Source organism: Silurus meridionalis, chromosome 23 (assembly GCF_014805685.1).
Source record: "Silurus meridionalis isolate SWU-2019-XX chromosome 23, ASM1480568v1, whole genome shotgun sequence".
Classification (NCBI taxonomy): domain Eukaryota; kingdom Metazoa; phylum Chordata; class Actinopteri; order Siluriformes; family Siluridae; genus Silurus; species Silurus meridionalis.
In genome coordinates, this window is record NC_060906.1 from 24127278 (window position 1) to 24142658 (window position 15381).

Below are 15381 nucleotides of genomic sequence, written 5' to 3' on the forward strand. Positions count from 1 at the left end.
CTGATTGGTCAATAGGTGTTGATTAATTCTCTAGGACAGCATCTCTGTGAGTAAAACCGATGGGAGGTTGGAGCTCGGTAATTAAGGCATTGGATTCTGGATCATAAGGTCACAAATTCAAATCCCAGCACCACCAAAGCTCCTGCTGGGCCCTTGAGCAAGGCCCTTAACCCTCAACTGTTCAGTTGTAATTCACTTTGGATAAGATCATCTGCAAAATGCCCTTTTTCAGAGCGTAAATGCATAAATACCCCATTGTTTCCTTGTAAAGTTCGAGAATGAACTCTTTCAGTTATACTGAGGTATATTGAGATGTTTTGCTTCACATTTCTTGTTGAATGTTTTCAGTTTTTAAACTCATTTTGATGTTTGCTGATAGCCAGACCCTTTTCTGTTCTACATTTATGTTTACGACTGCAGTTTAGATCGTTTGCTCAGGTATATAATAAAAGGCTCTTGATATGCAATACCATCCTGGGCAATACATAACATGGTTATATGTATGATGTGCCATTCTTTAATAAAAATTTAACTGTTTGAATTTTGCTGTTCAATAAGACAAATAAAAGACTTCAGGAGCATGTAGTTACTGGAAATAATTCAACTCTATGCATTATTCTCATTATTCACAAATCTCCTTCATTATCCATGATTGTGTACCTACTGTATATACATACTGTATGTATACATTATAAATATACAGCTTCATAAGTGAGGCCGATGTGATTCGCATCTCGATGCATAAGCAACAATAAAAAAACAATACAAAAGATTTATTTGTATACCGATGTGATACTATATGATGCATCCAACAGGAAAAATATTACAGACAGTGAACTTTTATGTCTTTGGTTCAGACTGACAGCAGATCAGCAATTTACAAAGTGCCTTCTGACTTCTAACTTATTTCACAAGTCTTTTTAGTGCAAAAAAGAAATACAAGGAATAAAAACAGACGTTCATTTCCTGTTGTGTGTACAGGAAATTACAGCTCTACCTCTGCCATGTTAATCTGGATTCTATGTGACTCTCAGGACACGCCTCGGCCTCCGTAGTGTTGCGATACGTTGTTTTCATGTAGCAGCAGCGGAGAGAACGCACTCGAGAAGGTGCCCTCATTCAGACCAACTTACACTGATTTTAATATATACAATTAAGCCATTGAGGATTAAGGGCCTTAAGGGCCTTGCTCAGGGGCCCAGCAGTTGCAGTGTAAACTCAGACCTTCTGTTGAGATAAAAATATATACACGGTTAAATCTTACCCAGTGACTGCTACGTATTTTCCCTCAGGCTGTTTGTCAAGTCGTTGCAGGACATCCAGGCTCACCCTCGCCCTGCTCCTGTCATACCGCTCCGTTTCCTTCGAGAACAGTCCTATTTCCTTCGCCAGCTGAAGGATGGGCTTCCGTGCAGCACACTGAGAGATCCAGGCGTCACTGTGAGTAAAAATCAGACTGAAATTACAAAAACAAATACTCTGAAGTTAAATGCTTTCTTTTAGTACATTGATGCTTTGCTCTAATTCTGTTGCTTTTGGGATGAACATAATTCATTTTAGAACATTTTGAATCAGTATCATTAAATTAATCAAGTTGTTGCAGCCCTAATGAGGCAAAAGCGGCCCTGATGAACACGAGGAAGGAACCTTGAGAGAAATCAGACATAAAAGAAACTATATCTATTATACGTCCATCCCTTCTGTAAATGTGTAATTAGGAGATTCATTGCAATTTTATTAGCAGTGGTGGTTCAGTGGTGAAGGCTTTTGGGTTACAGATCATAAGATCGAAGGTTCAAGCCCCATAGTGGGCCACTGTTGGGCCCTTGAGAAAGGCCCTTAACCCTATCTGCTCCAGGGGTGCTGTACCATCACTGACCCCAGATTTCTAACAAGCTGGATTATGCAAAAAATCCCACTTTATTATATTTGTTATATATTTTCTCTTATTTTATATTTAAAGTCACTTTTATCTAATCAACACCGCCTGCAATAACCTTAAAATAATGAAACTTATGACACACAGTGTCTTTTTTATATCGGCCTGTGCTAGCAGTTTGTGAATGATCCAGTAAGGATCACACACCTTTACACAGGTTTTACTGGAGTGTGTTCTGTTGCAATGAACAACGAAAAGGATAAAAGGAGGACATACGAGAGCCCTGGGAGCAAGTCAAGCATTGTTAGAAGGTTTTCGAGAACCTGTCACCTGCTTCCACTTCCTTCCTCCATGTGCAGGTGAGGTTCTTCCATAGATTGTACCATCACAAATAAATGAAATCGTAAACCCAGCGTTCACGCACCTTGCCCAGGGTTTGTCTGGTTTCAGCTTGGTGTACGTCACACTCCATTTCCCGGGTCTGTACATCTGCAGGAACTTTTGAGCACTCCTGACTGTGTTCTGTAAATAACAATGATGAGATGATGAAAATATTGTGTTGAGAAAACCCATGAAGAGCTCAGTGTGATGATAAGAATAGACCATATACTGTACATATATACGAGAAGGTATCAAAAAGTTTGGAGACTAATGATGTAATTTGTGCTATTCTGACCAAGTGTTACCACATCTGCAATTTCATCATGGACAGCAAGTTAGAACAAAGAACAAACGTTAAATTCTGCATGAACCTGGTGAAATCTCTGTGGAGAGAGGAGAACCTTCCAGAAGAATAATCATCTCTACAGCGCTCCAACAATCAGGCCTGTATGGTAAAGTGGCCAGATGGAAGCCACTACTAAAAGTAATAGGCACATGGCAGGCTCTAGATTTTGCTAAAAAGCACCTGAAGGACTCTCAGACCATGAGAAACAAAGATTAAACTCTTTGGCCTAAATGCCAAACGTAATGTCTGGAGGAAAGCAGGCACCGCTGAGCACCTGGTCAGTACCATCTCTACAGTGAAGCATGGTAGTGGCAGCATCATGCTGTGGGGATGTTTTTTAGCAGCAGGAACTGGGAGACTGGTCAGGATCGAGGGAAAGATGAATGCAGCAATGCACAGAGACGTCCTTGATGAAAACCTACTCCAGAGTGCTTTGGCCCTGGGGTGACGGTTCATCTTCCAACAGGACAACGACTTAGCACACAGCCAAGATAACAAAGCAGTGTCTACGGGACAACTCTTTAACAACTTTAACATCTCTGGAGATCTGAAAATGGCTGTGCATTGATGCTCCCCATCCAAGCTGATGGAGCTTGAGAGGTTCTGCAAAGAAGAATGTGAGAAACTGCCCAACAATAGTTGGTCAAGCTTGTAGCATCAAACTCAAAAAGATTTCAAACAAACTTTTTTCACGATGCCATTACGGGGATTCGTTTGTAGAATTTTTTAAAAAATTTAATCATACCTCCATCAACATGGCAACAGTCATGGGTCCCACTCCTCCAGGAACCGGAGTGATGAGGCCTGCTCGCTCTTTAGCTGATGGATAGTGAACATCTCCCACCACGCGTACACCCGACGGCCTGCTACTGTCTGTGCAGAAAAAATACACACTAAAAATCTGCATTACATTTTTTTTGCCTTTAAACAAAATGTAATTCTGCAAATCTAAAACCTGCCTTTTAGCCGTGTACATTTACACACGTACGTTACACACATTTTTACCACTAACACTTGGGCTAAATCTTGGTCATAAGTAAATCTACTTCCATGCAAACATTTTATGCTCACATGCTGTATGACCCCTGATGTGTCTTCTCATTTACAGGGAACGTGAACATGACAGCAAAAGGTGAAGACCCTCGATAAACCTATAGTACATCATACTATTATGAGAGAAAGACCTGGGATGTGGTTAATGCCGACGTCGATGACCACAGCGCCCTCTTTTATCCACTCGCCTTTCAGCAGCTCGGCTTTCCCAGCACCTACCACCACTATGTCTGCCCTTTTGACCTTCACAGAGGAGACAAAGCCTGTTAGAGCTTCTCTATAGACCTTCAGAATGTTCTCAATCAGATTATTGCTAAACATATATGCTTGGAGCCTGTGTATAAAAAGTGTTCTTTGTTTTATTATATAGAACTAATGAAGGTTCAGTCTACAGGTGTTTTTCCAGCAATTCTGTTTCAGTATGATTCCTGTTTAGCCCCGCCCACTTTTTCATCCTGATTTGTATCTGAAATTGAATTGAATTAAATTTTATTTTAACAATGGACAATGTCCCAAAGCTTTGCAGAAAAAACATTTCTGTGGATAGAAATATAAATTTGAAATGTATAAAATCAGTCTATATAACTTTGTCTTATATATATATATATATATATATATATATATATATATATATATATATATATATATATATATATGACTTTTTTTTTTTTTTGGCATTTCTGAGATACCCTGATTGTTAAGGGCCTTGCTCAAGGGCCCATCAGTGACACCTGGGTTTACTGGGACTACCTTCCTAATGGAAGTCCACTGTTTTAACCATTGAGCTACCATTATGAATTACAAGTGTGTTCTTGCTGAGCTTTGATGAAATCTCAAATCTCATTATTTAATCTCCACTTTATGTAATAAGTAAAAGTGGAGGTGGCTGTAAATGCTGAACAGTGACTGGTTTATTATAATAGCACACCAAACAATCCAAAATAAAACTACGTTTCTCCAGAACCCTGGTGCTACATAAAACAACATAGAGCTACATAACAGAACACAGAGCTACATAACAGAACACAGAGCTACACACTGAACACAGGGCTACATAATAGAACACAGAGCTACATAATAGAACACAGAGCGACATAACAGAACATAGAGCTACATACAGAACACAGAGCTACATAAAGGAACACAGAGCTACATACAGGACACAGAGCTACATACAGAACACAGAGCTACATACAGAACACAGAGCTACATAGCAGAACACAGAGCTACATAACAGAACACAGAGCTACATACAGAACACAGAGCTACATACAGAACACAGAGCAACATATAGAACACAAAGCTACATTACAGAACACAGAGCTACATACACAACGCAGAGCTACATAACAGAACACAGAGCTACATACAGAACACAGAGCTACATACAGAACACAGAGCTACATACAGAACACAGAGCTACATACAGAACACAGAGCTACATACAGAACACAGAGCTACATAACAGAACACAGAGCTACATAACAGAACACAGAGCTACATACAGAACACAGAGCTACATACAGAACACAGAGCTACATACAGAACACAGAGTTACATACAGAACACAGAGCTACATACAGAACACAGAGCTACATAACAGAACACAGAGCTACATAACAGAACACAGAGCTACATAACAGAACACAGAGCTACATAACAGAACACAAAGCTACACACAGAACACAGAGCTCCACACAGAACACAGAGCTACAAAACAGAACACAGAGCTACACACAGAACACAGAGCTACAAAACAGAACACAGAGCTACACACAGAACACAGAGCTACATACAGAAAACAGAGCTACATAACAGAACACAGAGCTACATACAGAACACAGAGCTACATATAGAACACAGAGCTTCATAACATAACACAAAGCTACACACAGAACACAGAGCTACATACAGAACACAGAGCTACATAACAGATCACAGAGCTACATACAGAACACAGAGCCACACAAGAACACAGAGCTACATACAGAACACAGAGCTACATAGCAGATCACAGAGCTACATACAGAGCACAGAGAGACATACAGAACACAGAGCTACACACAGAACACAGAGCTACATACAGAACACAGAGCTACATACAGAACACAGAGCTCTGATTGAGGTTTTAAAAATAAGGGAGATGTGGTATTGTATGAGGAAGTGTCTGTTATTGTCTGGTGTGTCAGAGAAGTATGTGAGGGTGGTGCAGGACATGTATGAGGACAGTGTGACAGCAGTGAAGTGTGCAGTAGGAACGACAGACTGGTTAAAGGTGGCGGTTGGACTGCATCAAGGATCGGCTCTGAGCCCTTTCCTGTTTACAATGGTGATGATGCTTAGATTTTCATTGGGAGTGACGACATTGGACAGGATTAGAAATTAGTTTATTAGAGAGATAGCATAGACGTTTTTGGAGACAATGTGAGTGAGGTGAGATTGAGGTGGTTTGGACATGTGAAGAAGAGGGACATGGGGTATATCGATAGGAGAATGCTGAGGATGGAGCCACCAGGAAGGAGGAAAAGAGGAAGATTAAGGAGGAGGTTTATGAAGGTGGTGAGGGAAGACATGCAGGTAGTTGGTTTGAAAGAAGCAGATGTAGAGGACAGAGTAGTATGGAGACTGATGATCTGCTGTGGCGCACTCTAATGGGGCAGCCGAAAGAAGATGAAGATGAGTTTTTTCTTATTATTATTCCCAGAGGTTTGCAGATTTTTTTATTTTGACCTGATTTGATTGTATTTTTATTCAAAACTGTTGTTTTCATACACACTAGAGAGAACAGTGTCTTTATAAATTATAACCAAAAGATCACCAAAAACATAAACAAACTATTTTAAACAACAACCTATTGCTTGTAAAAGTAAATTTCAATAACCTGTGTATGAAAGAAGAGAAAGGCTAAACGAATTGGAGTAGGAGGAAGAGAAGAATGAGAACAAGGACTTACTTCAGCTGGAAGGTCTGGAGTTTTGGAGTGACAGCATGTGACAGTGGCATGGTTCCACATGAGAAGGTCATGCATGGGAGCTCCGACGATCTTACTGCGTCCGATCACCACAGCGTTCTTTCCTGCTACTGAAACACCTGCACAAACAAGGTTCAACATCTGTTTTCACAAAACACATTCTGATCTCAGGACTGCATCCACAAAGACATCTAATGGAAATTTTGTACTATTGTTTCTGAATTGTTTGGTATTTTTTATACTAAAGCACATCTCTAAGAGATTCTATTATACAGGATATCACAGGGAAATGAGAACATTTTGGAACTAAGAGTTGGCAGTTTTGGAAAAATATTCAAGTGTTAAATTGTGGAATGTAGAAATGGTAAAAAAAAAATAAATAAAAATAAAATAAAATTTCAGTTATTGTTAAACAAACTGAATTATTTTAATAAACCTTGATGTCCATTATCTTGATAGTGCAATCTTTTGAATGCCAGCACTTAATGGCATTCAGGCCATAGCCTAATGGATGCTATGTTAAGTTAATTAAGTTAAGTTAAGTTTTTAAGTTAATTAGACAAGAAAACAAGAGCAAACAACTGACACTGGACACTTCTTGCATAAATGTTGAGTAAATAAGTTATTCCTTACAGAAACCTGACTGTATCAACTGGTTTTAATAGAAAATTCACAACCCATAATACAGAAACTTATAAGGACCTATCAGAAGTATTCTGGCCAATTCCAGAATTCAACAATGCTGCTATTTAATCTGTTGCTTCTCATCAAGCTGATTTCTTCCTACAGGTGATGTTTCTCACCTGCATGTTTGAGGAGCTCCATACAGCCGTGAGGTGTGCAAGGGATGAAGCAGTTGTGCAGATCTCCTCGTGCCAGTTTCCCTGCATTCACACTGTTCAGACTGTAGCCATGAACACACAGGTGGAGCTTTCATTTATTACAGTTCATTCACAAACACATACAGGTAGCTCATTACTTTCTTTTTGTACAGTTGTACAGTCTTCTATTTGTTTTCTATCCACTAATTGTATAATGCAGTATCAGGCCATACATTTCACCCCCCAGACCCCCAACTAATCCACTCTTAATCCCATCATTATGACGCCACATCTATAGAAATCATCATTATTATAGAAAAGTGCAGTAGAACAGAGCGCTGCATCACACACATGATCTCATACAGTGAGAATGAACGAATAAAGTAAGAAACCCAACACAATTCAATACGTCTCCTTTCACTGGAGCCACAGCTGCACCTCCCGCATGTGAAAATGCAGACGTTATTGGATGCATGCTAAAAGGCGTAAGTGTTGCAAACTCGGAAGCTGATTGGTTAAAGTCGCAGCTTTCAAGCAGCATGAACTGTTACTTTCTGAAATCTGATTGGATAGAAACTTTAACATAAATAAAAACAGAAACACTATGAAATGAAGAGAAAAGACTATTGGGATAATTTAATACATATTTATAGTCAAAGGTTTAGATCAACAGAGGAGGACTTGCTGACCCAGACGGTCCACCACGGATATTATGTCACCACCCACAAACAAAATGGCATGAGCAAATAGAACATTTTATTCCAACACCTTAGGAAAGCTGACATCATTTTTGGGTGTGAGCATAAAAATCTATAATAGAGATATTATAATACAGTATAATCTCTCACCCGTCCACATCTTTGTCTGGGTTTACAGCATTGGTGACTTTCTCTGTGTTTATGGGATTGATGGAGTCCAGGGGGAGCTGGACGATAAGGCCGTGAACATCCGGGTCCTCGTTAAACATTCTTATACTCTGTAGCACCTATACAACATGTAACATATTATAAAATACTGTAGCTTCGATGTGACCATGTCAGAAATTTCCCACCCAGAAAGCGATCTTCTGTGCTCTTGTGTTTATGCTGTTGGTGTGTTTCCATTACATAGAAATTGCCTGATTGCATCTTATCATTAGTTGTTTTCTCTTGTGTTGCTCCAAAACTCCCACCTTCTTTCAGGTGGCAAAGTGGAAAACTGTTCTGTGATCAGATGACAAATCAAAATAAAATGTTTCACCACATCCTCTGGACCAAAGAGGAGAGGGACCATCCCGCTTGTTATTAGGGCTCAGTTCAAAAAGCTGCATCCCTGATGGTATGGGAGAACATTAGTTCCTGTGGAATGGGCTGCTTGCATATTTGAAAAGGATCCATTAATACTAAATGGTATATACAAGCCTGCCTGCAGTCTAGACCTTTCACCATTTGAAAAAAAAATGTGTTTATCACCGGACCCTCGATTGTGTGTTGACATTGATCTTGCCCTATGTTATTGGATTTTTCCCAAGGTCAGGGTAAATGGCAGATTGCAACAACAAAATGTGTCACTCTCAATCTAGAATTTGTCTCCACTGATCAATTGTCAATCAATTTTAAAATCCATAGAACATGTTCAATTTTTTTTTACCTCATCTTCTGTAGCCATCTTAGGAAGTCTGATGTGATTAGCATTAATTCCGATCTGAAAAACAAATCATTATGAGAGTGAAAAACAGAAATCAAGAGAATTCAAATACATTTACAGTTACAAGTAAACATGGTCGAGCTGTAGAATTCCAACCTACTCTGGCTGCTGCCTTTAACTTCATACTGATGTAAAGATTAGAGTCGTCTCTGTCCCCGACCTGAAATGGACAAAAAAATCTCTTTTTGTTTCTCAGCTGCACATTACAGGTGGTAGTTGATCTTAAAAGAAGGCAATAGAAGCCCATAACAGAGAGAAAAGAACTTTTAAAATTGATTAAAATGCCATCACATTCTAGAAGGGGTCAAAATAGAATCACACTGGTGTATGGAGAAAAACACATGGCTACACTAGTATATTGGGTGGTCTAAATGGGGTCACAGACTGGTAAATAAGACCAAAAGGGACTTATGCACAGGTGTATTGGATTAAAACAGGGTCACACACTGGCGTATGGGGTCAAAATGAGGTGACGTACTAGTGCATTGGGGAGAAAATGAGGTCACACTCTGGTGAATGGGTTCAATATGAGGTCACACACTAGTGTATGGGATCAAAATGAGGTCACACACTAGTGTATGGGGTCAAAATGAGGTCACACACTGGTGTATGGCATCAAAATGGGATCACAGACTGGTGTATGGGGTCAAAATTAGGTCACACATTGGTATATAGGGTCAAAATGAGGTTACACTGGTGTACGGGGTGAAAATGAGGTCACACACTGGTGTACGGGGTGAAAATGAGGTCACACACTGGTATATGGGGAAAAAATGAGGTCACACACTGGTGTACGGGGTCAGAATGAGGTCACACACTGGTATAAGGGGCCAAAATGAGGTCACACACTGGTGTATGGAGTTAAAATGACGTCAAAAACCTGGTGTATTCAAGGTTCAAGGTTTTTATTTGTCAATGCCAACATATGTGCAGATATACAGAGGAATCGAAATACCGTTTCTTTTCTCTCTCATCAAGTGGACACATTGTCAATGCAGTATAGAGAGTTTGTATAGGCAGTCAGTGCAATATCAGTAGTTCAGTGCAATATAGACAGATTTTGTATGAGGTAACAGCAGTGTACTTGTAATAAATAGATTGTGTCCCCACGTTGAGGAAGAGATTGTTGACGTTAGTCCACTGGATCAGTCGGCTCATCTCGCTCCTGTAATTGGCCTCATTGTTGTTGGTGATGAGGCCCACTACAGTCGTGTCATCTGCAAACTTGATGATCTGGTTGGTGCTGTAACTGTGTACACAATGGGTCAACAGGGTAAAAAGCAGCAGGCTGAGCACACACCCTTGTGGTGCCCCTGTGCTCAGCATGGTGATCATTGATGTATTTCCACCGACCCGTACATTTTGTGGTCTCTTTGATAAGAAATCCAGCACCCAGTTACACAAAGGGGAGTTGAGTCCCAGGTGACTCAGTTTGTTTATTTGCTGCTGGGAGATGATTGTGTTGAATGCTAAACTAAAATTCAGGAAAAACATTCGAACATAGGAGTCTTTAGAGGCCCGGTGTGTAAGGGCTTGATGGAGAGCAGCTGAGATGGCATCCTCCGTGGACCTGTTGGTTCTATATGTAAACTGGAATGAGTCTGGAATGACTGGAATGAGGGAGGAAGAATGGATTTTATGTGCTGCATGACCAGTCGCTCAAAGCACTTCATAATGATGGAGGTCAGTGCAACAGGCCGGTAGTTGTTGTGGCTGGATGAGTGCGGCTTTTAATGGAACTGGAATTATTGTGTGGGCTTTGAAACACATTGGAATGACTGTTTAACTCAGTGAGATCTTAATGAGTACATCCCTAAGTTCTTTTGCACAGTCCTTTAGAACCCACAAAGGTATGTTGTCTAATCTGACTGCCTTGTGGGAAAGTCTATGTTCTGATAAAGTTTTGGCAGAAAAGATTTTAAATCTGCATTATTTTAGTTCTCAGCATTGACGAGAAATCTGTCCGGGTGTGCTGTCTGTTGCTCGCTGATAGCCTGGTAAAGTTCCTCGATTCGGTTGCTGTTGTTAGCGGTGGGGGGGGATGTAAACAGCGACACTGTGAATTCCCTCAGTAGGTAGAAGGGTCGGCACTTGATCGTAATAAACTCTACCAGCGGAGAACAGTGTTTACAAACAACAGGAGCATTTTGTCACCAAGCATCGCTGTATGAGGTCAAAATGAGGTCACCCACTGGTGTATGGGGTCAAAATGAGGTCACCCACTGCTAAGAAAGTGTATTTAATGCTTTATAAATTCATTATAACAAGTTATGAATGTAATCATTAGTCATAGAAAGTGTGAGATCAGTGATGGGAAAGAGAATGGCATGTTATCAAATGGCCAGCTGGAAAAAAGAAAGCAAGAAACAAAGACAAAAAGAAAGAAAAGGGAAAAAAGGGAAGAAGAAAGAATAAAAGAAAGAGTCAGATTATCAGAGGAAAAAGCTTGCTAATATCAGTAAAATATGTAATTTGAGATAAACAAACAAACAAACAAACATACACAGGACTCACTTGTAGCACCACCAGGCCTGGTCTAAAGCCTGGAAGCTGCTGGTTCATCTCCGCTACATCCTTCTTCAGACGCTCTGTCACATGTCTGGTGGAGAAGAAACCATGGAAGCTAATAACAATTTTAATTGGTTGTTTATTAAAAAAATTAGCATTTGAAAACATTATATGAATGTGTTGTTCATAAGGCTTCATGACACCTACATTGGCCCTTATGACACATACATGAACACATCATAATGATGTATAAATTCACAGCACCTGCTTTCATCATTTGCAATATCAAGGCTTTATAACTATATATGTAGGTCCCAGGAAGAGCTTATTTCAATGTTATTTCTGCTTATAAGCATTTAATGAGCACTTATAACAACACTGTAATGACATGTTAGAGATCTATAATTCTATTGTCTCTTTAATAATTTTTTTTTTTTATAAAAAGAGTTTTATAATATTTTATAACAATCTCATAAATGCATCCCAAAGAATAGGACTATGACAGGGTTATAACAGGTGTTATGACAGTTTATGACAGGGTTATGACACACTTTCCTAACAAATCTGGAATTTTCATACCTTTAATCTAAACTAATGTAATCGTTATCATCGGTAATATCTGGGCTCCTGAGATAAGTTTCTAGATGGTTGTTTTTGTAACATAAGGAGAACATTAGTGAGCTATAGATCGTTTACAGTGTTTTCGTTCGACCTTCTGGACTTTTGGACTTCGGTACACATGCGAGGAGGACGGACTCACTGTGAGATCTTGGTGCCGGAGATGATAGTAGCTGTGGTGCGACGACTTTCCCAGCATTTTGCGGCTCTTCTGAAGAGATTCGTTGCAATTACAGGGAACATGCTAGAAAACAAAACAAAAAGATGAAAGACGAAAGATGAAAGATGTATTTAGGATTTCTGGTTTAAGGAGAATGCAGACTTAGTGTTGTGATCACCTTATGTAGTGTGTATTCAGTGTCTCGGTGTTGCATTGGTGTAAGAAATGTTTCCTCCTGTCATTTCTTTGGAAATAGTTTCATCTCTCCGGCTTTGTTTCTGTCCTGCTCATGAGACTTGGCTCCTGGAAATACTGCAAATATATCAATGAGAAATAAGACAATTACAACTATTTCAGTTCAGCTGCAGATCTTCTTATTATATCTGCACATGAGTACACACACACACACACACACACACACACACACACACACACACACACACGGGTAAAGTTTCAAAAGGTTTCCAGTAACAACCCGAGAGCATCAGGGTCAGCCTCCTTTGTTGACGTGAAGGAAGTGATCACGTCTCTTCTCCCTCTCAGCCAATCACAGAGCGAGATTTATTTTCCCCTCCGTTTCTGTATTTCTCTGTTACACAAAGTCGTGTGAGGGATTTTACAGAAAAACAAGGAACGTCCACATGAACTTCACAGCGAAAGCCAGGAATGCTCTGGGAGGGTCTTGGCTGGCTTCCAGTGAAAAAACACACCCACACACACACTCTCACACTCACACACATTCACTCACTCTGCACTCTTGTGAACCCATGAGAAAGTCCCGCCCTTTTGTGTTTCTTTGTCCAATGAGTGAAAAGAGGTTTGGATACCGTCCAATCACAAAGGGGGTGGAAAAGGTTCCTCCTTCAAAACACCATGATTTCAAGAGACACGATTCTGAACATACTGATAACCTGTCAGATAAATGAGCCTCCTCCCCCAGTGATCTAAAATAGCAAAAAACGGTATTGAGGCGAGCACATATAAAGGAAGATATATGATTGTTATACACACACACACACACACACACACACACACACACACACACACACACACACTGAATATTCATGAAAAGCTTTTTAGAACAGATATGCCGACGCTGCAAGAACTACCCCTTCAGTGGTTAAGACATTGAAAAGGTTGTGAAAAGACTCAAAGGTTGCCATTGTTGGGCCCTTGAGCAAGGCCCTTAACCCCCAAGTTGCTCTGGATAAGGGCGTCTGGCAAATGGCATACATTTACAATGCAAGTCAAGAATGTTCAAGAATTCGGTTCCTTTTTTATTTGTATTTTCTCTTTTATTTTTTCAGTATTTTTATGATTTCTTCACTTTTGTGATATTTTGGCACAACCCCAGGGGTAGTAAGCTTTCATTTGAGACTATAGGGGCAATTAGCAGGCAGGGGGTGATTAATATTTGGGTTTGGTGTGATTAAAGATCACACAGTCCTTTATTTTAGATATTTGAAGACTTGGCAACCAGGGTGGGTTTTTGACAGCGCACAGGCAAAAGTATTGGGACGTTGTGTTTTCGCATTTATTTATTTTATCTTCATGAAATAGATTCTGACTGTGGTTATTAAAAAAAAGGTCAAGCCAGGGCCAAAATATGGACATCTTCAGCGGTGTGCAAAAGTTTTCACCCCCATGATCTTTTTCTTTTCAGTATGTTGTTATTGTGTGGGGTTTTCACCTATTCTAAATGAAAGGAAAGCATGTATTAAAAGAAAAATAAAGTGACTAATTTTTAATTCATAAATTCATAAATTCATAATTCATTCATACATTTTTAAATCCACTAGATGGCGATGCAGATCCACAAACCTCACACTGAGCTGAAGGAACAGCTCTCGTTATTTTGGAGAACAATTCAGCATCTGCTGAGATTGAAGTCTTTGATGTTTTAAATGAGTGTGTGTTAAATTGTAGTCAATGCTAAACTATGTGTTCCAAAAGTATTGGGACACAAATTTTTCAGACGTCAGGTGTCCCTAAACTTATGTGCATAAAGTGTAGGTTCTTGTCAGGGTCACGTACAATCATGGAATTCTAAACTGTAAATTCTACAAACTGACATCGAATCCCAGAATGTTTCACAAAAAAAGGACAGAAAACCATCATCCTGAGAAAAATGTTCACGCCATGAAGCATGGTGGTGGTGGCACAGTGGCCTTTTTTTATTAATAATCCACTACTTTAGGCAGCTTTGTCTTGGCTCCATTGTCTCCATCTTTTCCTTTCTTTCCTTTCCTTTCCTTTCCTTTCCTTTCCTTTCCTTTCCTTCATTTCCTTTTCTTTTCTTTTCTTTTCTTTTCTTTTCTTTTCTTTTCTTTTCTTTTCTTTTCTTTTCTTTTCTTTTCTGATATAGTGTTCCAGAACTTGGTCCTGATACTTTAAGATGCTGTTGTGTGTGTGTGTGTGTGTGTGTGTGTGTGTGTGTGTGTGTGTGTGTGTGTGTGTGTGTGTGTGTGTGTGTGTGTGTGTGCTTTTTACCTGTCGGTTTCATGCAAAATGCAAAAACCAATTTTCAGTATTTACATAAACGTGGTTTAGTTCTGATTAGTTTTTTGTCTCCATTCCTGCCAATTCCTGTTTCCCCTCATATTTATTGACATTAATATGACATTACTAAAAAACTTGTCCATTTCATTCTGATCGTTTGTTAATTCAATTGCGAGAACAATTCATTGACTGGTTTTATATCTTTGGAAGCAATTTTTTTTCATGCTCATGATATAAAATCTCAATAAAATTCAATTCATTTGAAGGATGCATCCCTTTTAATATGTGGAAATTGTTGCGGGGCTGGTGAGGTGGTGGTGGTGGGGGTTGAGTGTGTTAAATACTTATGCAAAGCTCGTAACATTAGGATATTTTTTGTTCCAATAAAGGCGTAACTGTAATATCATTACATTAGAGAATCAATTTGGTATAAAAAATGTTTTAATTTGGTTGCTCAAT

The 15381-nt window shown here is 39.5% G+C and overlaps 1 protein-coding gene across 12 annotated transcripts in view; it reads right to left on the reverse strand.

The window, feature by feature from the left end:
* Positions 1–13176, reverse strand: part of mthfd1a (methylenetetrahydrofolate dehydrogenase (NADP+ dependent) 1a, methenyltetrahydrofolate cyclohydrolase, formyltetrahydrofolate synthetase) — a 35684-nt gene extending 22508 nt beyond the window's left edge. For 6 of the 12 annotated variants that reach the window (XR_006924035.1, XM_046836231.1, XM_046836223.1 and 3 more), the window contains exons 1-13: positions 12899–13176; positions 12602–12735; positions 12406–12507; positions 11652–11760; positions 9238–9297; positions 9081–9134; positions 8300–8436; positions 7434–7534; positions 6613–6749; positions 3791–3902; positions 3352–3479; positions 2304–2401; positions 1265–1438 (exon numbers count right to left, since the gene is read on the reverse strand). Coding sequence is in view for 11 of the 12 variants with exons in the window: in XM_046836231.1 (XP_046692187.1) it covers positions 1265–1438; positions 2304–2401; positions 3352–3479; positions 3791–3902; positions 6613–6749; positions 7434–7534; positions 8300–8436; positions 9081–9134; positions 9238–9297; positions 11652–11760; positions 12406–12506 (1211 nt within the window). In the remaining variant the exon portion in view is untranslated. The other 6 variants (XM_046836229.1, XM_046836228.1, XM_046836225.1 and 3 more) reach the window with 6 other exon arrangements.
* Positions 13177–15381: the final 2205 nt, after the last annotated feature.